This window comes from Crocodylus siamensis, chromosome 5 (genome assembly GCF_052110815.1).
Source record: "Crocodylus siamensis isolate JL-2025a chromosome 5, ASM5211081v1, whole genome shotgun sequence".
In the NCBI taxonomy this organism is placed as follows: domain Eukaryota; kingdom Metazoa; phylum Chordata; order Crocodylia; family Crocodylidae; genus Crocodylus; species Crocodylus siamensis.
Genome location: NC_143399.1, coordinates 171,281,150 through 171,306,816, shown reverse-complemented (window position 1 = coordinate 171,306,816; position 25,667 = coordinate 171,281,150). Strand labels below are relative to the sequence as shown.

General features: G+C 42.0%; 1 protein-coding gene across 2 annotated transcripts in view; it reads left to right on the top strand.

Annotated features, from left to right (window-relative positions):
- The window catches only part of CDK14 (cyclin dependent kinase 14), a 614,101-nt gene that overhangs the window by 283,833 nt on the left and 304,601 nt on the right, over positions 1 to 25,667 (top strand). For both annotated transcript variants that reach the window (XM_090047105.1, XM_090047106.1), the window contains one exon: positions 7,227 to 7,289. In XM_090047105.1, the coding sequence (XP_089903231.1) occupies positions 7,227 to 7,289 (63 nt within the window). The remainder of the gene's footprint in view (positions 1 to 7,226; positions 7,290 to 25,667) is intronic.

Here is a 25,667-nt window from a genome sequence, read left to right as displayed (position 1 = left end):
ACTGGGTCAGTTTTGAATCTTCTTGTTCACTCCTTTTGAAGGAAGAAGGAGAAAAAGTACAGTCTCAAAAGCTTCAGTCATTTTAACCTTCATCTCTTGTAAATATTAACTGAAGTTTGAATAAACTAAACATTTTCTTACTGCATCCTAATAATAAAATTCCCACTTATAATCCTAGTACAGTGCTGTAAGAAAGGTGAAAATCCTCCATCCCCCTACCAGGATGATCCAACATTCCTTCCTGATCTCCTTTCTCTTGCTGCATCCTCATCCCCATGCAGGTGGGGATGAGCATTGGGTAAGGATTCTGATGGAGGTCGTGTTACTCAGGATGTTTGAGAAAGAATATGCACTTAAAACAGTGGTTCTTCACCTCATTAGACTTAAAGTACCCATTGGAAAACACCGGATCCTAGTTTTCACTCTCTTCTTTTTTTTTTTTTTTTTTTTTTTACTACAGAAGAATAATAGAACAGTTCTTCTGTTGCAAGAACTTAGACCACAAAAGGTCAGAATGTTTTTGACACTGGATTCTTATTTTAAATCTCTGGGTTTATCTTTTAAATCAGGTGCAGGTGTTTGGTCACCTAAGGTACTTATAAAAAGATCTCATCACCCTGGCTGAGAATCACTCCACTAAGGCTATAACAGACATTGTCAAATAAAGTGGATCAGCTGTGCTGAGACGTGTCCTGGCACAGCTGATCAGCTTTATTGGAAGAAGCAGACATGCCCATTATCCAGCAGCACTTGGAGCGTGCCTCTGAAAGTAGGGAAACCTGGGGTTCCTGTAAAGAAATTTCTGGGGCACATTGTATTGGGCCCCTGAAGCCCTAGGAATTATTTGCCCAGGGCATTCCAGGCTGCCCATGCTTTCCCACTTTAATACAAACAAATGGCCCACAGCAAAACAGCAGTGCAAATTTATACCATCTTTTATTGCAGCCACAAATTGTGGTGCAACGAAGGGCATGAATATCTGTTTGCTTTTTCTTTATACTACCCTAAAAATGTTTGTGTGTTTTACTGATGAATAGACTAATTAGCTGGAAAGCAAATCGTCACTTTCTGCATGTGCAATGGTATTAGGCTGCAGTAAATTCATTAATATCACTGTATGATAGTACTGTTGGGGACAATCCTGTCTTATGCCAGGGTAATTAACTGTGATTAAATGCATATGTAGACACTGACTGTGGGTGCCTGTACATGTCACAGGGTTTAATCCTCCTTAAATTAAATAGGTTTATAACATTTAAACTTGTTTGTTTTGGAGTGCTGCATCAGTGTTTAGACATACTAGGTTTCCAAATTAATTAAGCCCAGTTCCCAGTCAGAGCTGCAGGAGAGTGGGACAGTCCTGTGCTGCCCTCCCAGCCCAGGGTCTCCCACTCTGTGCCCTGCCATACAGCTGTGGGAGCAGGGAGCTGTCACATGACACAAGAAAAAAAGCAGCAATTTGAAAGCAGCAGCAATTCAAAAGGCTGAACTAAAAAAAAGTTGCAGTGCCACCTGGAGGACAAAGTGGCTCATTACACACTTTGGAGTGCCTTTGTGTTTGCACACAATGAATCCATGGATGTGATGCTTTAATTCCCTGAGAGCCAAACTAAACAACATCCAAGGAGTTTTAGTTTAATGCACCAGAAAGACTTAAAATGTCCAGAAATACCACTCATGCAAGCCGTCACGCCATTGCAGCACATGAAGGGGAAAAAACATGGCATGTACAAATGCCCCATGGGTATAAATTGCACCTGGTCAGCCCAGCCAGACTCCTGCCTGCCACCTAGCCACATGGCTCTGCACTTTTAGCACCATTGTGCTACAGCCAGCTCCTCTGCCACCCATATCCCAGGGCTGTGTCCCCATGCCCTCTGCCAGCCTGTGCTCGCTCCACCCCAGCTTGAATTGTTGCTGTCCCAGTGTACATGTAGACAATGCACCTGGGAGTAGTTTACTCCAGTTCAAACTGGTCCAGACTGTATTGCTTCTCATTAACTGCATGTGTAGACACACCCACTGATCTTTTTTTGATTTTCAAAGAGCCTCCTATCCAATGTGTTACAGGCTTAGTGGTTTTGTGTCCGTGACAGTATTGCCCAGTTTTATTACAGCCTTGACTCTTACAGAGCCAACTAAATGATTTGATGAAAGTAGCATGTAAAGTGAGTGTTATGTGAACCTTACTAAAATGAAGGTCATACCTTTTGCACAAACTGGAATAATATGCTCTTTGATATTTGGGTTCTTGATTGGCCAACGCTTATGAAAAATGACTGTGTAAATAAAAACGTTCTACAACTCTGCTCAAGAATGTGGCAAAGAAAAGAAATGTTGCTTTTGACCAAAATAAGGCTGTTCAGTACTTCCAATTGGATCATGCTGTTGTTTGACTTCCAAATTCAGTGGGGATAGGCAAAGATAATGTTAATACTTTATTAGCTCTACAGGTCTGTGCACTGTGCTGAGATACAGGAGGACTGACAGGATTGACTGACTGCTGCAGGAGCCTCTAATAGTCCATAACCCTTGTAGTGCAACATGACCAGGGAAGGCCTGCTGCTGGCTCAGAGGCATCTCATTTTAGAACCTGAAATGGAAACAAAGAATCCTGAGCCCTACCATTCCTCTGCTATGAGCAAATATGCATGAAGCTGCTGACAGTGTGTTCCCTCTAGTGCTGATCCACATAGATAATAGCAATTTACTACTGCTATCAGTTACTGTATTAGTTTATATGACACTGATTTGTACTGTGTTTCTTGAAGTTACAGCTCTGCCAGTGAACCGTATGGGAGTCAGTGGGTGCATCTACATGTGCAATTAGTCACGACTAGATTTATTGCGCATTAGCTTAATGTGCAGTAAGTGATTTTGGGCAGGTGTCTACATGTGTAGAGACTAGGGGAAAGTTGGAAGCCATATCTAAAGCCAAAATCTAGCTGCCAGCACTTGGCAGCCTTCTTTAAAACACAGTCCTGCTCAATGCTGTCTGGACAGCCAGTTCCAGTGCTTAGCCGAACAGCATGGCACGTGCAGGGGCAGCACATAGCAGCCTGGAAGTGAGGGACGGGGTCCCCTGATCCTGCTTGCATCCTTGGTCACCCTGCTGGCTCACTGCAGTCACCATCACCTGGCCATCTCGCTCTGCCCAGCTCCCCCAAATGCAACAACTGCCGCTTACCTGCAGTGTGCCCTGTGGAACACTGAGCAGGGGGTAGATGTCTTTTGCATGACCCGGGCCACCTTCCACAACCTGTTTCGCCAGCTCCAGTGCCACCTAGAGTTCCCCACCTAGAGTGCCAGGATACTGACATGTACCTGGCCCTCCCTGCTCTAGCCCACCTGCCCTGATGTCCGCAGACCTCCTACCCTTTGACCGTGCCCATGCCAGGCATAAGTAGAAACAAAAAAGCTTTTTTCCTCTCATAACATATCCCCCATTGCTCTCACCTCCCTCCCCAACATACAAAGCCCCCTATCCCTCAACCAACAGAGCCCCCTTCTCGACCAGAGCCCCCACCCCAGACAAACAGAGCCCCTCCACCACCCTCTCTATCCACCAGCAATAAAAAACCCTCTCTCCAGTGTGGAAACTAAATACAAGAGTCTTGGTCTTTTAGTGCCTTTGGGGTGGGGGGGGAGCATAGGGGGCAGAGCCCAGGGGCAGGTACCCTGCACCCTGGCCTCAGCCTGTTCCCCCGCTAGGGACTGTGGTGACTGTGGCAGGGAGCAGGCTCATCATGGACCGATAGCAGCTGGTACTCCTCCAGGGCAGGCAGCTCCCCTTCCAGCTGTCAGAATCAAGGCCCAGTAGGGCCAGCGTCCCCTTGTGGTGCTGCTCCTGGCACCTCCGGGCCCTCGGCTATATGGCACCAAGGTGAGCGGAGGGGCTGGGCCCAGGCAGATGGTGGTAGATCTGGGGCAGAGGCTGGGTATGGGGCTCCTGTGGGCGGGAGGTGCTGGAGGACCTCCTCCCAGGCCCAGGTGAGGGACTGCTGTGGAGCAGCATTGGGACCTAGGGGTCATGTGGGGCCATAGATAGGGGCCAGGCAATGGGAGAGCATGCATGTGACTGTGAAGCCCAGGAGCATGTCCAGGGTCTGGTGGTCCTCATCTGCATCCTCCACTGCCTTGGTCTGTATGGCCACTTGCTGCCTAAGCAGCTGGATCCGCTCCCACTCTGTGAAGGCCTCCATCATGGCCCAGTGCTCACACTGTGCTTGGTCCCATGCACCCTCCTAGGTGATTTCCCAGGCAGTATCCTCCCCCCTGTGCCCATGCCTCCTATTCCTTGGCTACTGCCACCAGCTGCTGGAGCAGGAGGGTCTGACCTCCTGGGTGTACCCCTGGAACACCTGACACATCTGCACAGCTCCAGCGCTGAGTGGCAGTGACCCTGACTTGGCATCTTTGCTGGCTGCTGCGGTGTTTTCCCTGCACCAGGGCCTCAGATTGGGGGTTAGCCGTGTATGGGAACCCAGGTGGCCACTGGCCGAGCCCCCCGTTCCTGCAGGCTACCCTGGGGCCAGCGGGCCGTTGGGTACTGGCCACAGGCAGTCTGATTTCCACGCTTCCTTCCCGGGGTGGGACAGGACAGGCTGATGGTAGCATCTACTGCTATGGCTTCAGACTTGCTCCTCCCCTACCACTGCAGGCCAGCTGCTCTGCTGTGCTGCCGCCCAGCCCATGGCGCCTTTGGGGCTTTTGCAGGTATCAAATTTAGTCACAGTTAGCCATTTTTACTGTGCAGTAAGGGCACGTGTATGTAGACATGTGCCTGTACTATCAGTAAATTAGGTTAATGAGCTTTAATAAGTCTCATGTAGATGTGCCCAGTGCTGCACAGTGGAGTATTTTTTAATTTGCTTTTGAAAGGTGTAGGATATTGGTTACAAGAAGCTTGTAAAAAAGCATCGTTTCAGTGGAAAATGTTCAACATTCAGAAGCTGAAGAATACCAGGATTAAGGTTGTTCATGCAAGGTTAATTTGGCCCTCTTGTACCATAGTATCATGCTAGTCTAATCTCTAATGTATGATCACTAAAAAATTTTCCACAGGATCCCAGCCACATTGAGTGTAGAGTGGATTTGCTCTGGGAATAAATCAAGGTTGTGCAGTGATGGTGACTTTTGTCTTGTCGGGCTTTGTCTGTGGAAGCTGGAATGTATGAAATAAATGAGGCTAGTGATTGTAAGGGAAAATTGGCTTATGGTTAAGGCTGTTGAATGCTGCTCTGAAGAACTCAATCCCATCTCTCCAGTGTTAGAGTTCCTATGCAGTGCTGGATAAATTACTTAAAACAAACATTTCGTAGATGGTCAGTAAGTCTGCCTTGGCTACATTACTGAGTCCTGGAAGAAGACGTGAGAATCCACAGCAATGTGGCTATGTGGGATAGGTTTACCAGATTTCTGAGAGTGTGATAGATGCACAATAAGAAAGTCTTTGTCTTTTCTTCTATATTCTTAGAAAATCAAAATCCAGTGCATTTTTTTCAAAGCACTTTAATTAAATGTGCATCAGAAAGAGCAAACACTGTTGTTGTTTATAAATTCACTTAAAGTTAAACAAGGAGGTTTTATTCCATTGAGAATATCGTTCTTTTACCATGACAGAAAAACATCAGAACAATTAAAACTTGCTCAGTAGAAGCTACAAAGAAATATTTATGTCATTGCAATAATGATATTTCAAATGATATTTGCCTGGGGGGACACCATAAATTTGTGTCAATAGTAGTGCTAAAGCAGTATTAATCATTCAACCACCAGGTGACCAGGTTGTTCTACAACTTTGTTTCAACAGTGAAGAAATATAATAACCAGTCAATGAAACAACAGTGTGAATGGGCAGTGTGCTAACAGATGCTGAAGAGTGACTGGCTAGTTCTTGTTTTGGTTTCCAAAATTTTCATGGGATGCATAAAAATGAAAGTAAAAGGGTATTCATTTTTGCCACAATATCAATTATAGTACACACATCTATAAACAGAATTGAAAATGAGGGAGGAGATGGATGCTTGCATTAACCTTTTTCTTTGTCACCTACTTCACTGATGTATTAATTGGAAGTGAACAGATACATGTTACCTTTTTTAGCCTCTGCTTGGAAGAAAACTGCCTCCTGTGCTTAATATCACATACAAATTCAAATCTTCACTTTGTTTGTCCTTGTGATAGTCGCACACAACACTTTGGTACTCGAGCAGTTTTCTGAGCAGAGGATATTTTCTGCCTTCAGTTCTTAGATCAGTTCCTTAAAGAAATGTGCTAGTTTACAGCCTACTGAACACGTATCTTTTTACCTTTCATTTAAAAAATAAAGTTTTAATGAAATAGCTTTGTATCTTTTCCACTTTAATTTTAGCAAAATGATATTTTTCTTGTATCATATTTTTTTAATGTGTGTGGACACTTGCTGGATAGAGTAGTAGACTAAAGGATAGCTTGAGTTTGTATACAGTAAGAGAGTTGTCTGAGAGAGCCACATACCATGGAATGGCTGTTAAAACTAAATTAAATCTTATCTGCTGGAAACTTAAGTGGATGTTCATGGCAAGCTTGTGAATGAACATAAGAGAATGATTCCTGAGGTTGAATAGGTTGCACAGTATAGCCCAGGAGACTATACTGTATACATGTATGCTGTGACGTGCCTCTCTATTTCTTCGTTTTCATAGATTTCATAGATTGTCAAGAAAAGCTACATCAGTACTCTGTTTTGCAACTAGTTTAGGAATTATTTTGTAAATTATCAAGTCCAAAATCCTGCTCAATTTATTCATAAAACATTATATTTCAAGACTTTTGATGTGAACAGTGAAAGTAGGATTTGTGATATTTTTTCTTTATTTGTTTCCTCCACAGATATTACCTATAGGCATCACTGTTGAAATGATTGTGACAAGGTATATCATGGCATACTGTGTATGTTACTGACTGAGATTTAAATCAATAAATTAACCATGTGTAGGAAATTAGAAGGAAAGCTTATATAGTTTAGATTTTATGAATACTTTCATCAGTCAAGTTACAGAGCTGGTTAACTAAAAGAGAGCCTGAAGGAAAGACAACATGGTACAAGTGAGAAAATATATTTTCTAGTTGTCTTCCATTTGCTGTATCCAGAGGAGACAGTGACTTTGAAGTGAAAGGATATTGATCTGTTGTGATCATGGGGATATTAATACATTTATTTTTCCCTTTTAACTTTCTTTCAGCATACTGATTTATGTCAGTACATGGACAAACACCCTGGAGGACTTCATCCAGACAATGTGAAGGTAAGAGTTGAAAGAGGACAATAAACTTGTGATGAAAGTAAGGTGAAATATTCCACTGAAGTTTGCTTGGTTATTAGACATAGAAAAGTGAGTTGCCATATGAATTAATTTTATTGATGTTGCCTTTTATTCTTCCTTCCATAAAAAAATTGCAAATGCAGATATTATTTAAACACTCCTACAGCAGATAAACTGTCTGAATATGGTCAGTAGATGTTGAGCCAAAATAAATTGGAAAATATTATTCCAGTGTATCAGAACATTTTTCATTTTTGCTTCAAAAACAAAAAAAGAGTGTTCCTTTGACTCTCTTCCCAAAAGAAAACCTTTGACTGGAACATTTTAAATGGTTAGAATTAGACCTTCAGATAAGGTGAACCAGTACAATCTCACTGACTTTATTGTACCTGTTTTGATTTACATCAGCTGAAAGTCTTAGAGCTACCCCCACCCCAATCTGCTATAATGATAATGTTTTCCTAATTGTTGTTTGCCCTTATCCTTATAAAGCAGTTTTAAAAAGTTAGATATTTAATATTATGCAGCCAAATGTGGGTTTTTATTGTTAGCATTTAATGGAGGGGTGAGATGGTAGAGATCTTTTGGGATATGATAGAACTACCTTCTGGGAAGTCAGCCAAATTATCTTAGCATAAAACAGAAGCCAGTCAGACATGCAGAGCATGTCTTACATGTACAGACTATCCGGATTATATTTGTTCCACCAGACTGGTGCATCGTTGGTGTTCCCATTTTTGTTTTACTTTGGAAGTGTTTAAATCTTCACTCATCATGCTAAGAATTTTACTGCATGCTAAGAAATGTGGTCTTTAAAAGAAGAAGTAATACAAGAGTTTGTAAAAAAAACAAACAAACAAACAACCCCTCCCACACACTTAGTGGTTTTCCTGTGACAAATTTGAAAGGTTGCCTGGTTTTTACTTTACTAAGAAGAAAACAATTTTAAAAAAGGAAGGAATCTAATTATTGTAATATGTGATCACCATTGTACATCAAATAATAGTTGCATAATTGTAGTTTGGTTAATTTCCTCTGCTTTCATTAAAAATTGCCATCCAGTATATATAATTTAGATAAAATTATCTGTAAAATGAGAATGCTTTAAAGAAAAAAAACTCCTTTATTACATTTTCTATACTTTTATACATCAGATGAAAGTGATTCTCATTTAAACTGTGGTCTGTTTATACAACAATAACAACATGTTTAAAATATCTTTGAGATATGTAGTTATGGTCCAAATACATTGTCCATACGGACTGTACTCCCCTCACCTCCAATACAGTGAGCACATTAAGGATTTATAACTACTAGAAATCCATTTATCGTTGACAGCAACAAGGAATTGTTTCCTGACGCAGTGCATCAGAGTGGGGTATTAGAAGAGGGGATGCATATTCCTTAGCCTTCCTCCTCTCACCACACAACCCAAAAGATCTTTCAGAGCTTTAAGTGTATAGTGGTCCTGCCTGATGACTTTGAGAAGGAACTATAGGGGACATATGTCTTCCAATGGCTCTTGGCTCTATCCTCCCGGCTAGCAAGAAGGCTAAAACAACCAAGTAAGACTGAAACCTTCAGCTTACAGGTTGACAGATAATGGGGTATATGTGAGTGTTCATTCTGGGCCTTGTCTTTTTACTATTTGTCTTATTGTGTGTGTTCAATGTCTGTATGAATCTATTGCACTCCCTCCTTTTGATTTGTTTTGATGTCTCATAACATCTTTAGTATTGCTTGAAAGGTAGCTGCCATAGTTCTTTGTGTGGCATTTTAGCCCTGTGCCATTTTGAAATTGTGGCATTTCTTGTTAAAAGTAAATTTTAAAAATTCATCTCTGAAAAGATTTTGGAGCCTTGACATTTGAGGCAATTTTGACTCAACATCTTTGATTTAGCTAGTTTATAAGGTTTATCTCTACTGTGCTTTCTGCCTAATATAATAAATTACTCATAGATGTTAAGTAAAATTTGGTATTCTTCCTCTCCCCCCTTCACCTAGCTGTGACCTTTAATATAAAATGAAATTGTCTTGCTTTTGGAGAAATATGCTTCTTCACATAACTGTAAACAATAGTTATGTTTTCCTATTTGTGTCTGCATATTTGTATTGGTTCCTTATAAATTCTTTCTTCCAACTCCTCTCTCAGTACTGATTCTGCGAGTGCCTTCCAAAAAGTAGTCATTCTTTTACTCTCCAGAAAGAAAATATCTCCTTATGCCTCTGGTGGTAAATTAGTTAAAATTAGAAAATAAGCTTGGGCTGGCTTCAGGTACAATGACAGTTAATACTGCGATATGTAGAGTCATAGAATTACTCCCCTCCATTGTTTATTAAGAAAACAACTAACCACAGACACAAGCAGGGTTCCAGTTTTGTCTGACTTGTTTACTAGAGACCACAAATCATCTGGAGCTGTTTACTACACACACATATATCTAGTAGTTGCAAAATGTGGCTACAAGCCCATTATTATGATCAAAACCTGCAGTCACATTATTTTGTTTAGTTTATAGCCCAAACTTCCTTCTGCCTTTTATCATTTGCCCTTTCACTATGGGGTATTGCGAAGAAACTGAAACATGACCATTAAGAAGAAAACCTCAAACCAGTACCCAGCTGCAGTAGCTAAATTGAGCAATGGGGAGCTGTTCAGGAAAGGGAGAGTGAGAAAGGTATGCTTGCACGGAATGTACAGCATACAATGTATGCATGCACAGTGTCCGTGTGGCGGGGTAGAGGGGTGTAAGTCAGCTGAGTGGTGGGAGTAGGTGATCCAGAGTTGAGGGTGCAATAGTTCTCAGTGCCCAAAGAGCTTATCCTAGAGTGAGCTACTCAGTGGTCTGGCTTTGCATAGCCATACCATTCATCTGCATGGGTGCTGTGAATCCTGCTCACCCTCTTTCCCTTGCTTCAGTTTTACTGCAAGGAGACCCACCTCAGCCATGAAGGCAGAGATGAGATTTTCCCATTCATGTATTTCTAGCTCAGCTTCTTGCTGAAGAGCACATTTCAACAGTGCTTAGCTGCATCTCAAGCACTGGTCAATGCTGCGGCTGCATTGGGAGGGAAACCTGTAGTTTCCTTAGAAGTCCTGCTGCTAGTGCTCATGATACAGTAGAACCTCAAAGAGAAACTGGTGGCAAAGCTAGCCACAGTATTTAACCATGTTTGAAAAGCAGATGAGTACCTCTGAAATATGTGTTTTAGTAGGAAGCTGAACCAGAGTTCCCATTTCTAAATTAAGAGATCAAGCTCAGTTAGAGCCTTAGGGAAATGGCAAGAGGCGAAGGAAGGAGGGGCATAGAAATAATTTCAAGTTGCCTTTCTCTTTCAGATGATCTCCTGGTTTCAGCAGCAACTCTTTGGACATTTTAAATTCTCTTCTGTAATTAACATTCACTTCCACTAGTTGTGCATGTATTTATTATTCTCAAATTATTTTTTCCTTGTAGAAAATAGGAGCTGAAAATGATCAGAATATCTCAAAGTGTTGGGTGGAAAAGTAGGCTTATGGGGAAAGAGATACAGGGTTGCATGAGCCAAACAAGGCACCTGAAAGAAGAGTAGTTATTTACAAAGGGTGCCTATAGGGCTAGGGACAGAAGGTACACATAACCCCCTCCCTGCCCCAACATGCGAATAAGCAGCCAAATAATTTTAGGAGAAACTTGGTTAAACTGTGGGAAATCTTTCTTATCCTTCCACTGTGAATTTTCTTTCCATAATAATAATTTGCATACATTCCTGTTGAAGTTAGTTTTTATCATATTTTCAAATTAAGCAATTATGGTTGCATAGCGGTAAACATTCTAGGCTGGGGCAGGCAATTGTTTTGGGCAGAGGGCTGCTTACTGAGTTTTGGCAAGCCATTGAGCGCCGCATGACGGTCAGCCAGGGGCAGATAAATATTAATTTTCTAAATTTTTAGGGGCCTCTTGGGCCAGATAGAATGGCCTGGTGGGCTGCATCTGGCCTGCAGGCCACATATTGCCCACCCCTGTTCTAGGCTGTCTGGGCTAAACTCTAATACTAAGCTCTAGTGATGCCCTGTGAAAGTCACTAAAGGCCCTAGGCCTTTTGCTGTGTTCTTGTGAAGGGTACCTACATCCTAGTAATTCACATTCTGTTGTGGTTTATTGCTAATAACTGTAAATATGTAAATACACTCTCTTATATATACTTACATAGAATATGAGAGAAGGTATTTCCTCTATAATATCAATTAAAGTAATGTGATGACTTGTGGTACAAATAACTTCACTGAGTATGTAGAAGAAAAGGCATCATTTATTAATGTTTTGGCTTCCCTGGGACACCCCCCAGGCTAATTATGAACCAGATTTTATTCCTTATTTGCCAGCTGAAGACAATGCAGTTCTCTAGGGTTTACTCTCAGGAGAAGAAATGCAAGCTGAAAGAAATCCAAATTGCTCCAATGGATGTTGTCCACTTGGGTATTGCCTCTGATGTACTGTCTTTCTTCGTGATTCCATGAAGACTACTTAATGTCACGTAAACATTCAAAATAGTTGTAATATTTTGCTTACTTTTTGTATGTAAGTACACATAAGACTAATTCAAAATATGCACTTTTAAGAGTCTTTTGACACAACATTTAAGCACACAGAGAATGCTTTTTTTTTGTATGGCATTTGGCAATTCAGGTGTGTGTAATTGTAATCTGCATATTTGTGCATATAATTATTTCAACTTCTCTCAATACCCGACTCAAAATATCAAAAGCAACATTCAGGTTTTAGAACCTTGAAATGTGCATGGTATGTAGACCTGGGATTTTATGTTAGGCCTGAGATCTTTCATAGTGCTTTTGGTGTACCTCAGCACCCTGAAAGTGTAAATATGTGTGTGTCATGGTGAGCCAAATGCATTTAGATGTCTCAGAACATCTTTCTAAATTAGGAGGCAAATTCTGAACCGGGGTGCTGCAGACGCTAGACCCTGGAGACTCTTTTAGCTGGATGGACAGCGAATAAATGTTCATGTTCCCATCTGGTAGTAGGTAAGCCTTTACCAAGGCCAGCAGAACTGTTAACATGCAGGGTACAAAACTTTAATTAGATGGAGGGGGAAGATACAACTCAGTGAAACCTTGGGACAATTTAATAGGGGTGGGTACGTTCAGGGGTTTTTGGGTCAAATCCTAAAGAGGTTCCTTGAAGTTCATCCATTGCTTGGAGGGAGATAAGTCGCAAGTGCTTAACTTCATAGTTGTGGGCTTGATTATGCTTCTGGTGCTGCCTAGTAATTAAAGGTTATTGATAATATATTATTTTTCCCAAGAAAAACTTGGACATTTTTTTTCTTTATTATGTTTTTCTCTGGAAAATATATGCAATCTTTGATTTTCCAAAAGTGAGGTGTTTCCCCCTTTAAATGTTTTCGGTTAGTCAGCAAGGCATCTTTGGGAAAACTGCTTCAACCAGCTCTTTTTGCTGTTCCTTTAGAAGGTTCATATTATTTCTCTTCTGCCTTGCTTCATCGTATATCTTCACTTCCTACATATTTCTCTGTGACAAATTACAGAACCTCATTAACCTGTTCAGATGATACAAAGCAAATATTCCTCTGCAGATATTTCCCACGACCTTCTCTATGAATCTGCAGAATTACTCCAAGCTTGGGACTTGTTTCCCCCAACAAATGTAATACTTCTTTCTTCAGTAAATGATAGCCTTACCCAGTTCTTGATTTTGAGGATGCCACATACTCAGGCTAGGGACAGAAGTTACATATAAACAGGTAAGTGATCAGAAACAGGTTTAAACCTGTAACAGAACAGAAGTTTAGTGCACATAAGCCAGTTTCAAAATGGCCGAAACTGGTTTAAGATAAACCTGGCTGAATGTAGTATCCGACTTAACTGATTTAGGTCAAATTGGTTTTTAAACTTCTGTCTCTGACCTCTTCTTGGTTCAAGTTAAATCAAAGTCCCCCAGCATCCCAGGATGCTTTGCAGCCCTAGGCTGGGCTATGCTGTCTGCTCCATAGAGAAGAATTGGCCCTGCCCTTCTGCTCTCTAGCCACAGCAGTGAGGGCTGGCTGACAAGGGGGTGGGGTGGGAAACTCAGCTGGGTAGAGAGTGGTCTGCCTGGAGGTGGAGGAAGGCAGCCCCTGCCAAGCCTCTGCCTCCCTACTTGAGCTGAGAGTGGGGAGGCGTGACCACAACCCAGCCAGGGGCTCACAGGCTGAGGCAGAGAGGGACAGGGTTTAAATCCCTACCCTGGCCCCAGACCCCAGCAGGGTCTGCCTGGAGGGGTAGTCTCAGCCAGGCTTTCCCCCCACTGTGCTCTGCTATTCACTCGTATGAAGAGCAAGGGGCATGGCCACACCTCAGCCAGGAGCTCAGAGGCCAAGGTGGGGAGGGAGGAGGTTTCAATCCCCTCCATAGCCCAGGACCCCAGTGAGGTTTGCCTGGGGGGGCAGTCCCTATCAGGCTGTTGCCCTCCCCCTCCCCTCCTGCTTGAGCAGAGAACAGGGGGTGTGGTCACCCTGGCTAGGGGCTCACAGGCTTAGATGGGGAGAAAGGGGATTTAAACTAGGGGTGCACCAATAAAGATTTTCTTGGCCAATACGCATGGCAAATTATGAACTAGCCATATCGGCTGATACCAATCCGATAGCCAATTTACAGGAATGCAGCCTGGCAGCTTGGAGAAAATCATCTGGCCAGTAAGGCTGTGGACAGAAAGGGGCATGGGGGGGGGAAGGGCATGGAGGCATATCAAGGCCCCTCATAATGAGGGAGGGAGTGAGGCAGGGACAGGGGTAGGTGCTGCCCAGCCAGGGTGTTGAATGTGACCCCACTGAGAATGAGACAGAGCCACAGGTAGCTCTTTTGGGAGTTGCAGAGGGATGTGGGTAGGAAGTGGGGTGGCTCCCCACCACTGCATTCACCCATGGGGGGACACGTACCCCTCCCAGATTTGTGTGCGATATGAGAGTGGGTTGCCTGCTGTGGGCTCAGGGTGAGGAGCTGCGTCAGCTTCTTCCTGGCAGGGGTTGGGATGGGGCTGGGCTCAGGAACGGCAGGGGTAGAGTGGGCAGCAGTAGGAGGGATGGCTACAGTGAATTTTGGGGTGGCCATAGCCCACCCCATAACCACCCCTCACAGCACTGCCACTGCCTGCCCTGCTCTGCCCCCTGCAAGCACAGCCCCAGCCCTCCACAAGTTAGAGTTTGGCTCACTCCTGGCCCTGTAGAGTAGATTCAAAGTGCTAGCTGGCTCTGGAAGCCATAAGACCAAGCAGAGTGCAGAGTTAGAGTACAAACTAGAGGGAACAGCAAAGCAGTCTGGGATCAGATTGAGCCCTGGACACTTTCTCTTCTTGTTTATATGGTTTTATATGGGAGAAGTTTGGGGTCAGCTGTTCCCAACCAGACTCTATGGTGACAAGGAGTGAGTGGAGAGTTAGGCTCTGCTGGAGGCTTCAAGCTGTCTGGATAACTAGATGTAGGTTGGCATGCTGGGAAAAGCAGTGATTGACTAGGCTGTGGTTCCAGGTTTGAGGCCATCGCCTGAAACCTGCGCATCACATGCACTGTGCCCTGGACTGTCCTGTGTGGTGCATGTAGTGTGCAGGAGCCCTGGCTTTGTGCATGCTTTACATATTGCCCAGGGCCAGTTTGGCATATGGTATGCACCCCACACTGACCCCATACACTGGATCTGGTGTGCTGGGCTGATCTCTAATCCTGATTCAGCCTGTGGACTGGGCCTGCACTGTCCCATTCTGTGGGACCTGATGAGTTTGGTGCCCCTGCTTTAAAGTATCTGAAGAACTGGTCTTGTTCTAGCCCATTTGATGCAATTCTGTTTGCCTCCTCATGTCAGCTAGGCTTTCTATTCCTTGTCAGCCCTTCTTTTCTTTCTCCTTACCTTCCGTGATTTGTTGGAGGCTCAGATTAGTAAGCCTTCTGCTCAAGTCACTCTTCCCCAGCTTGATATGTATGTTATGTGGTTGAATCCATTTTCTGTAACTCTTAAAACTGATAGATGATATAGCACTTTGGTTCTTAACAGCCTCACCTGGATTGCTTTTGCATCTCTATCTAAAAGAGAAACAGTTTGATTCTTCGTATATTATCTGGGTTGAATGTGTGGTGAAATATGAGGGAGCTTTTTGAAAATCTGCTCTCTCTTTTCTTTATTTTTGTTTCTAAATGATTACAGGTAATTTTTAATTCTTGTTTATTTGAGTTCACAAGGTACCTGAAGATTAAATAAAGATGATTTGTTGATATGGGCTAAATTTTGAGAGGTACAAAAGGTTATACAAAAACTGCCCCTCTTCCTGTCCCTGTGCAGCTTTTCTCACTGCAGTTTATTAGACTACTAGTGAATTGCCCATCAAGGATGATGGGGGAGACGGGTGGGAACGGAGTTCTGCCACCCACTACCCTGTGCTGCTGCTGCCTCCCAGGAGTAGGGGTGTGGGGGGGAAGCTTACCCACTGTCCCCTCTGTCCCCCTCCACCAACCTCCCCTGCTGCCTCCAGCACGGCTGGCCTCACCCTCACCCACCCCGGCACTGTCCCCTCCGTCGCCACCATCATGGCAGTGCTTCACACTCATTAGTTGTTTCACTAACCAGAGTGCTCCAAGAGCATTACAGACAGACAGACAGACAGATGGACTAAGCTCTTTATTATATAGGAGTCCTGGAGCATCAGTCCACTAGTGCACTATCACATGCAGGATAAAGGGACACAGTGTTCTTTCAGCACACCTCCAAGACCAAACGTACTACATGGCCCAATCCATTCCAGTCTCCTGCTCCAATTCAAAACCAGCTTTGTTTTCTAGCTAACTTATCTTTTTTCATAGAGAGAGATAGTTAACCATTTAGTCTGATTTGACCAAGTAAACTGTAGTCTATGAAAGTTTCTTTGAGTGAGTTAGTCTGTAAGCTGTGACCCCACTCTACCTTCTGCTTATCTGTTATCATCCTATAGGTTGCTTGCAGACATGGAAAAAATCCCCAAAAACAGCTCTTTACTGAAAGGGGCATCACATTACCTGGCTCTACAATGTCTGTTACAATGCTTTAGTGGGGCCTTTTGGAACTTTTATCTAAAGCTGATTCAATCAGCTATTAGATAAAAATGCTGAAAACTCCTGCTGAAGTGCCCTGTCTATACAGATATTGGTCGAGCTGAGTTAAATTAACACAGTGCCACTTCTGGGTATGTGCTACACTCGGTGTTGGAGCATGCCAAGCTGCAAGTAAAGTGCTGATTTTTGGGTTTTTTTCACAGCTTCAGCCAGCCATTGTTTCTGAGCTGCTCACAGACATTGGAATCTATTTAAGACCTCACCACATCCCTGGGGAACTGAAGCAAAGAGAGCAATAGACTTGCCTGGAGTCTTTTAGCTGTGGGTGCTTGCCTCTTGCCAATGTATGGGGAGCCCAGTCCCCCTACACCTACAATAAAGTGCTATTAGAGCTAATGCACGATCTCACAGTTATGCCTCCTGCACATGTGGCATGGCAGGAATTGCAATTGTGTGGATCATTCAGTAGATCCAATTGCACCATTTACCTGCACATATAGAGGGGGCCTTAGAGATTACACAGCCCCTAATGAGAGAGAGATGTCTGAGTGGTAAGATTCACCCAAAAAACTATGTGAGAGTGTTGAAATGTATATACAATACATGATAGTGCACATAATCAGAAAAACAGTTTTGCTCTGTCAGTTAATCATTTGCAGAATTCATTTATTGCCTTCTATTTTCCTCTATTATGAACTTTATCCTCAACTGCTGGTTACAGTTTTTAAAATAACATCTATTTTTGACAAATGGGTAATTTTCGCAGTTAATGACCAATTTGAAAATTAACAACCCGAGTCAAAGACTTAGGGTATATAAGGCTTATAAATATTTATGTTTGTGAAAGGCATAACTGAAGTGATTACTACCTTAGACTTATCTGGAACATAAAATGTAAGGAAGCATTTAGAATAGTTCCTATACCTTATTCAAATATAGCTTATTTCCCTTGAAATATAACTTCTGAAAACGCATGAATAAACACCGTCTGGCTTTTTTCTAAATAGAAAGTGGTATTGATTATTAGTGCTAAGTTATAATCTGTATTTGTTACTAAAACATTATATGAAGAGTGCACAACATTTTGTATTTCTTTGTGTTGTATAATTTACTCTGAGAAAACTGAGAAGCAGAAACAAAATTTCTGACGTGCAAACCCCACCAATTAAGAATTCCTGGATTACTCTCTGGCATGATGATAAGCAAGAGCAACAGTGCCCAGAATTTTGTCACCTTTTGTGGGGCTGTCTTATGATATTTCATCACCTTAGTCAACAAGAATTTAAACAAACTACAATGATATGATGATGTATCTGGCTAAGGTGGATTTAAAATCTTATCCAGATGAAAATATACCTTGTTTTACTTACTCTATGGCCTCCTCATAGCTTAGCTGAAATTTAATTTTGCTTCAAAAAGTAAATATAATTGTTACACTTCTTCTGTAGCATTTCCCCAAATTAAATTTCTCCAGATTAAATTTAAACTAGTGCAATATGTCTTACATTTCTTTCATATTCATTGAAATTAGTGATATCGTTAATGCGAAGCACAATATAAAATAACATACACACGCATGTGTATTATTAGATGTCAGACAGGATGATATGCTTTTTAATGTGGATAAGGAGTTGTTGTTTTTCTTTCTTTAGCCTGAGAACAAGCAGGTGTACAGCAGACAGAATAATGTTATGCCAAATTAAGGTTGTCTTTTACAGATGGCATTGAGAATCAATTTTTAAATGAGATTTTCTTGTGATCGGACATTATGTTGTGATTTCACTCTATTTTGTATCAATGTTGCTAGTTATGTACACATGACTTGATACTATGCACAAATGTGAACATTAAATGCAGAAAATTTTATTAATAAAGTTGGAAACATGGTAGGTTTATTAACTTCTTTAATATGCACTGCATTTGGACAAACATGCACAAAAAGTCTCACTAAATCTATATACATTCTGATATGCTTATGCTTCCATTAAAATTTTAAAAAATTAAGGAGAAAGAAATGAAAAAACTTTTACAGTAGAACTGATGTAGTAAATACATTCTTTAGCTGCTGCATGATGTAAGTGCATTTGCATGATAAAAGCTAAACAAAGGAGAGCATTTACTCTTCATCATGCTGTATAAAGAAATAAAAATAATTGTTTACCTATTGACAATAAGTGACCAAGTTGCGCATTGTAACTGATCAGGAAGGAATATCATCAAGGTTTGTTAATAAAGCACAGCTTTCCTCATTATGCATGGCATAAGTTCTAAGAGACAACAATCAATAAGAATATCAAAGACAATGGGTCTTGGCCATAAGGTCTCCTATACACGTGCAGGGAGCCTGCTCCAATGTGCTGTAATTCCAGCACGTTCTAGCACACTCAATTGATTCTGCTGGAGCGTGGAAATTAACGCACTCCAGCAGCCTCCAGTGTCACGTATATTAGCACTTGAAAATGGTGGCGGGGTGCTTTAAAATGAAGCTGTTCCACCAGTTTTAGTTCAAAGTGCCCCACCGCCATTTTCCAGCATGGGGCCACTGATACACATGCTGCTCCAGGTACTTTTAATTAGCACGGCTTTTGAACCTATATTAATTAAAGTGCTTCCCTCATGCCACCTGGAGCACGTGTATAATGCTTTCCAGTCCATTTTCACTACATTTCATTACAATCAAGCATAAATTTTTGTATATTGGTAGCAAATAGATGTGATTTTTTTCATGTCTGATGTTTATATTGTTGAATATTCCTGCATGAAATAGGTGGGTTTCCTGTGTGTGTAGGGAGTGCAGGATGAGGCTCTTAAGACTCTAAAAATGTGGTTGTTCTTGGAAGACCATTTTAAAAGTCTGTTCTTTGAGAACCCTTTCAATAGTCTTGGGGAGTTAAGAATGGAGTAATTTTTACTGAAATAAAGCTTATTATGGTGGTGAAGTTCATGCTGACTCTACTGACTAATTCTTTTAGTTAACTAAGTTCCCATTGTTAGTAAGGGCATATGTCCATAGTCAGTCAGCACTTTGTTTCTTAAGTTTCTTCTCCTCACAGTTGAAATGAGAATCTTCAAAGCTTTAACCTAAAAAGCACAATATATCTCCAGGGTACTGTTAGAAATGAAAAATTACATTATATCTCATGGGTATTATCACAGTGGGGGAAAAAAAACAATTGACAAACCTACAGTGATAAAAGATTTCACTTGATTAGGTTTGGACACACTAGCAGAGGTCACATGGAGACATTTGCCATTTGTGCAGCCATTCATAGCATTGCACAGATTTTTTAAAGTTTTATTTTAATGTTTTATTTAAGTATAATAATCCAAGCCTGTCATGTTTATTTTACAAGCTGTTTAAATTTACTGTACGTTTCCCACACTAACCTGTCTTTCAAATTAACCAGTGATACATATGAGTTTTCAGTAACCTATGGATAGTAGGCAACAGAAACTGGTTTCAAACATGAAGTGTCCTGGGTTTCATTACTGGAGTATTTAGATTTGGTGGCCTATTAAGACCAAATATGGTATTGATTGATCTTGAATACTCAAAAGGAAATTGAAATTATTAAGTGATACACCATGGATACATTTTGATAAACATCATAATTAGTAGCATCGGTGTTACTAGGGAAGATAAAATGCAGTATCTGTGATTACATTTTAATAGTAACTGGACTAATGGACAATATGGCTCTGTGAAGGAATTAACACGTTAATCCAGCATTACTCTATCTTTGTTCCGAACCATAGATGCAAGTGTAGAGTCTTCCTTAGCTGTTCAGCTCTATTTGGGCCCCATGCTGTGAAGGAAGTGTTGTGAAGATTTACACCTCTGTGTATGTGCTATAGAATAAAATATTTGGTGTAGTTTTCTGCTTACATAGAGCCAGATTGTCCCCTTCTACAATAAAACATGGGGAGGAGGGGGTTTAGATGCAAGATAATTTCAGATGTCCTTTCATGTCATGTCATCAAGGAAAGGACCCCTTGTCTATAAGGAAGTATTGTAAGGCTAATCCATAAATCTGTCATATCCCTGTTGAGTTTGCAGATCTCTGGTTGCATCCCTGACAATGTGGTACCCAAAGCTGCTCTTGTCTCCCCCCCAAGAGAAGCTCTGAAAAAAATATAATGAATCTCTATATTGTTTTTCATATTGGGAGTGATAGAGAATGAATGATGTGCATTTCTTTCCATTTTCCACTCACCCCCTTGCACTGTAAGCAGTTCCCCCCCCCGCCCAACCTTTCCAGTCTTTACATCTGTGTGAATGTATATCCTGGACCCAGCAAAGGTCCTTCTCAGGTTCTGGGGGGAGGGAGCATCAATGTGGAGGTGAGTGATCCACATGTAGACAACCTGCTGAGAGCCTGAGTCAAAGGGGGTTGGATCAGGCCTGGAGATACCCGTTTGAGAGCGAGAGCATTTTCTACTTTTTTCCTTTACATTTTAAACCTAGAAAACTCATTCTAATATCACAGTCCATAAAACTTTGAATAGATTTGACCTGCGTGTGGTACCTTTGTTGTGGTGCCTTTTATTAGAAAAAAAAATATGCGTATTAAAGTAAGCAGCACATAGCTGTCATACCAAGAATGTGCCTTTTTATGGTTGTATTCAATAAGTGAAGGCCTGAAATGAAGCTTTTTATATTTCATATCTGAGATGTTTTAAAGACTATTGGATATCCATCATGTACCACTAGAGATTTCCAAAGCTCAATAACTAAAAATAGAAATAGTTTAATCTAAGCCAATTTCTGTTTTTCTTCCTTTGCAACTTTCAATCATTACTATCTTTCATTTCCACCAGAATGTTTCAAAATTTCCAAAACCTCAGTTCTTGCTAAAGATAACTTATCAGTATGATGTCATGGTCTCATACTCAAATACTATTTGACAGTTATGCAGTCTAGGTTATTTTAATCCTAGATTTGGTTTGTTTTATTAATAACATGCCAAAACAAGTCTTGCTTTTATGGTCTCTATCATTCTGTGCCTTTCAGAAAGATCTATTATTCCATTTATTAAAGTCAATAAGAGATTTGCTGTTGACTCATAGATTTCATAGACATTAGGGCTGGAAGGGACCTTGGAAGATCAAGTCCAGCCCCCTGCCCCAGGGGCAGGAAGTCAGCAAGTACCATAGGATCCCAGCAAGATAAACGTCCAGATGTTTTCTGAAGGCGTTCAGAGTAGGTGCTTGAACCACCTCCGGTGGCAATCTATTCCAAACCTTGGACAGTAAAGAAGTTCTTCCTTATGTCCAGTCTGAAATGGTCATAGAAGAGTTTGTGACTATTCAACCTTGTCATCCCTTGGGGCACTCTGGTGAACAGACATTCCCCCAGATCCTGATGAGCACTTATATGTAGCCACCAGGTCGCCCCTGAGCCTGCTCTTTTCCAGGCTAAAGAGTCCCATGACTCAGCCTTCCTTCATAAGATCTGTTTTCCTGATCTTTGATCATGCGTGTGGCTCTCTGCACCCTCTCAAGCTTCTCCACATCCTTCTTGAATTGTGGAACCCAAAACTGAACGCAGTGCTCCAGGGAGGATGACATCCTGGAATTTACTTGAGAAGCATCTGTGGATGCAAGCAAGCGTTTTGCTCGCTTTACTAGCAGCTGTATCACATTGCAGGCTCATACTCATCTTGTGGTCAATGATGTCCCCCAAGTCCCTTTCATCTGTAGTGCTAGCCAGCGTAGCACTGCCAAGCCTATAAGGCACTGCAGGTTTTTCTTCCCAAGGTGGAGAACCTTGCATTTTTCAGTGTTAAACACCACCAGGTTCTCATCTGCTCATTTCCTGAGCCTGTCAAGGTCAGCCTGGATCACCCTCCTGTCCTCAGATGTGGGTGCTTTACCCCAGAGTTTGGTGTCATCAGCAAATTTGGCCAGTTTGCTTCTGACTCCAATGTCCACATCATTAATGAAGATGTTAAATAGTCCCAGTGGTCACAGGGCACCACGACAATTGACTTCCATCAAACACTACCCTCTGTGTCCTATAACGGAGCCAGTTGCCCACCCAGCAGATCCTGGTGTGGCAAAGGCTGCGGTTAGCCAGTTTTACTAAGAGGTGATCATGGGATACCAGATCAAAGACTTTTTTAAAAGTCAGGATATACGACATGAGTCTCTTCTGCTTTGTACAGGTGATAGGTCACCTGGTCGTAGAAGGAAATGAGATTGGTCAAGCAAGACCTACCCACAACAAACCCGTGCTGGCTATCCCTCAGGATGTTGCCTTCAGCCAGCCTGTTAAGAATGGCTTCTTAGATAATCTTTTCTAAGACCTTCCCCAAGATAGAGGTCAGGCTGATGGGCCTATAGTTTGCTGGATTCATGTTCCTCCTTTTCTTGAAGATAGGCACCACATTGGTCTTCTTCCATTCTTTGGGCACTACACCAGAGCACCTGGAGTTCTCGCAGATTCATGCCAGGTGCTAGCCAATTCCTTGAGTTCCCTAGGGTGTAAACTGCCATGGCTGGCTGACTTCAAAGAGTCCAGCCTCTCAAGGTGTTCCTTCACAAGGTCACCATTGATGGTGGGTAAGTAATCTCCCTTGCCTGGGCCTCCCTGTCCCATAGTGGGCAGGGGCATTCCATGAGACTGATGAATAACCGATGTAAAATACCCATTTAGCAAGTTGGCTTTATCCTGGGCATCAGTCGTCAGTTGTCCCATCTGGTTTAGCAGGGGTCCAGTGTTGCCCTTCCTTTTCCTCCAGCTCCCCACATATCTAAACAAGGACTTTTTGTTGTCCTTGTAGCTAGTTGGAGTTTCATTGCAGCCTTGGCTTTCCTGGTTTGCTCCCTGGAGATCCAGACCAATGCAGAGTATTCCTCCTTGGAGGTGGACCCAGTCCTACATCCTCTGTAGATCTGTCTTTTTAGATGTAGGAGGTCTGCTAGTTCCCTGGAGAGCCAAGGGGGCTGCTGTACCCTTTTGCTACCTTTCCTCTGAGACAGGATAGACTTTGCTTGCGCTTCCAGGATTGCACCTTTGAGAAGCAACTACTCATCCTGAGCTCCCCTGCCTTTTGGGTTGTGACCCCTTAGGGCCTCTCTGACAAGCCTCCTGAGCTTGTCAAAGTCAGCTTTCCTGAAGTCAAGGACTTCTGTATTGCTGACTGACTTGCCAGCTTTACGGTGGATGGTGAAGGTGATCAGCTCGTGGTCACTGTCACCCAGCTTCCTTTTGATTGTTAGGTCACTGATTAGGTCATTCCCCATTGCCAGAACCAGATCAAGCAGTGCTTTACCTCTCGTCGGCCCATTGACTTCTTGCATCAGATAGTAGAGCTCATCCATGCGTGAGAGAAAGCTTTGCAACCGCTCGGATTTGGCCGAGCGCTCTTCCCACGAGATGTCTGTGTAGTTGAAGTCTCCCATGACAACCATGCACCGGGAGTGTGCAGCCTCAGCCAATTCCCTGGTGAACTCCTGGTCAAGCTCTTGATCCTGGGTCTGAGGTCTGTAGTAGACTCCAAAGGAATGGGCTCACAGCATCCATAAAATTTGTGGCTTGTTTGCCTTTTTCCTGATGGAAGAAAGTTAGAGTGCTGGCAGAGCTAGGAAGTGGTAGTGGTTCAGCCTCAAATTCATACTGCTTCTTGGAGCCCCACACATACGATCTCTGTTGGTTATGATTTCAGGATTGTTGGAATTGAGCACATTGGTGTAGGGAGAGAGCAAAGTCAGGAACAGCCACTTTAGGTGACATGTAGCCCTGCCAACTTGGTTGATTTATCATTAGAATTTTGGGTAAGAGTTAGTAGTGACTTGCATTTCTTTAACCCTATTTCAGGGCTTCTGGTTTTCAGAGCAGGGTAAGTACAGATGGCAGAGAAGAGAAAGAGACTGCTTGTATGAAAGCCTATGAGGAAGCTTTGTTGTGAGCAGGATGACACAGCTCGTGAAACATCAGAAGCAGTACTCCATAATACAGCTGTTGCAGTCTTGTTTCCTGTTCCGTGGGTTTCACTAGGCCACCTTTCTCACTGAAGATTAGAAAGCTCTTCTCTAGGAAGGAGGAGGTAAAAAGAGAGCAAAGTCTGTCTTGCAAATCTTTCAGTGAGCCTTTCCCTTTTCCTGTGTGTATTTTCTCAAAAAAGCACGCACGGCTGAGACCACAGTTACCCAGGCAAGAAAGTTAAGTTCCTTCCTCATGGAATTTACCATGAAACCTACATGTGTGAGATTTGAATAAAGTTGAAAGTTTTCAGGTTTCAAATCTGCCCTTGTAGTTTCATTCCATTTACTGCATTGTGAAATTATTATTTTCTTAGAAATAGCACTTCAAGTCATTCCAATGCATTATATTAAAGGCCAGTTTTTTAAACTTTAAACAAGAGATTTTGGTTATGTTGTTTGGTAATGATTACATGATGTTTGGAGTTTCTTTGCATACTTTATATTTGAAGTAAAATACCTCTCAGTTAATTTAGCAAACCTATATCATATTTTTCTGTTCACAACATGACTGCACTTATTTAATAATGCACAGTGTAAATCTTCTGGCCATAATAAATGCCAGTTTTGCTTCCTGCCCTAAAACTAGTTTTTCCGTACTGTGAATTCCACGCCAACTATAATTCAAAGGAAATTTTGGTTATTTATCAATTCTCTGCTATTTTTTCTTTTGTTAGAATAGTTTGTGCTTATGTTTCCTCAGCATATTGTTAGGCTAAACTCTGGCAAGAAGCTGATTGATATGGCTCTTTGTGTCCTGGCTAAATAGCTAAACATCAGTATATTGTGTCTGTACTTGGGGAAAAAAATAGGATGTAATTAAATCTGTTTCAACTTGAGTAGCGTGACATTTTCTGTTCCTTTCATGTCAACCTTTATTCTCTTCTCTTCTGTAATCAGATTTCATAACCTCATTTATAATGTTTTCTCATTTAAATAGTCTCTAAATATATGTAAAGGTTGTATTACTAGCTAATTGCTGACTTTCACATGCCTGCATTGATGTTTTGAAAATTTTTGGGTTTTGCATGTGCAGCTCTCCCAAGCATACAAGACATCTTTGTTCAAAAAGTGCTCAATTGCTAGGTAGAGAGTAATTCTGTCATACCCTCTCTTGCATTTCTTGTCTTAGACATACAATGGACTGGATCACTGTCACAGGGAAACCAGAGTTTTTCTTCTACAAATTACATCATCAGGAAAGGCCTGTGTACCAACAGACATAAGATGTAAAAGGGCATGTTTAGCTAATCCATGTAAAATCAGCGATATAGCATTTGCCATTCTGTAGTGGCAAGT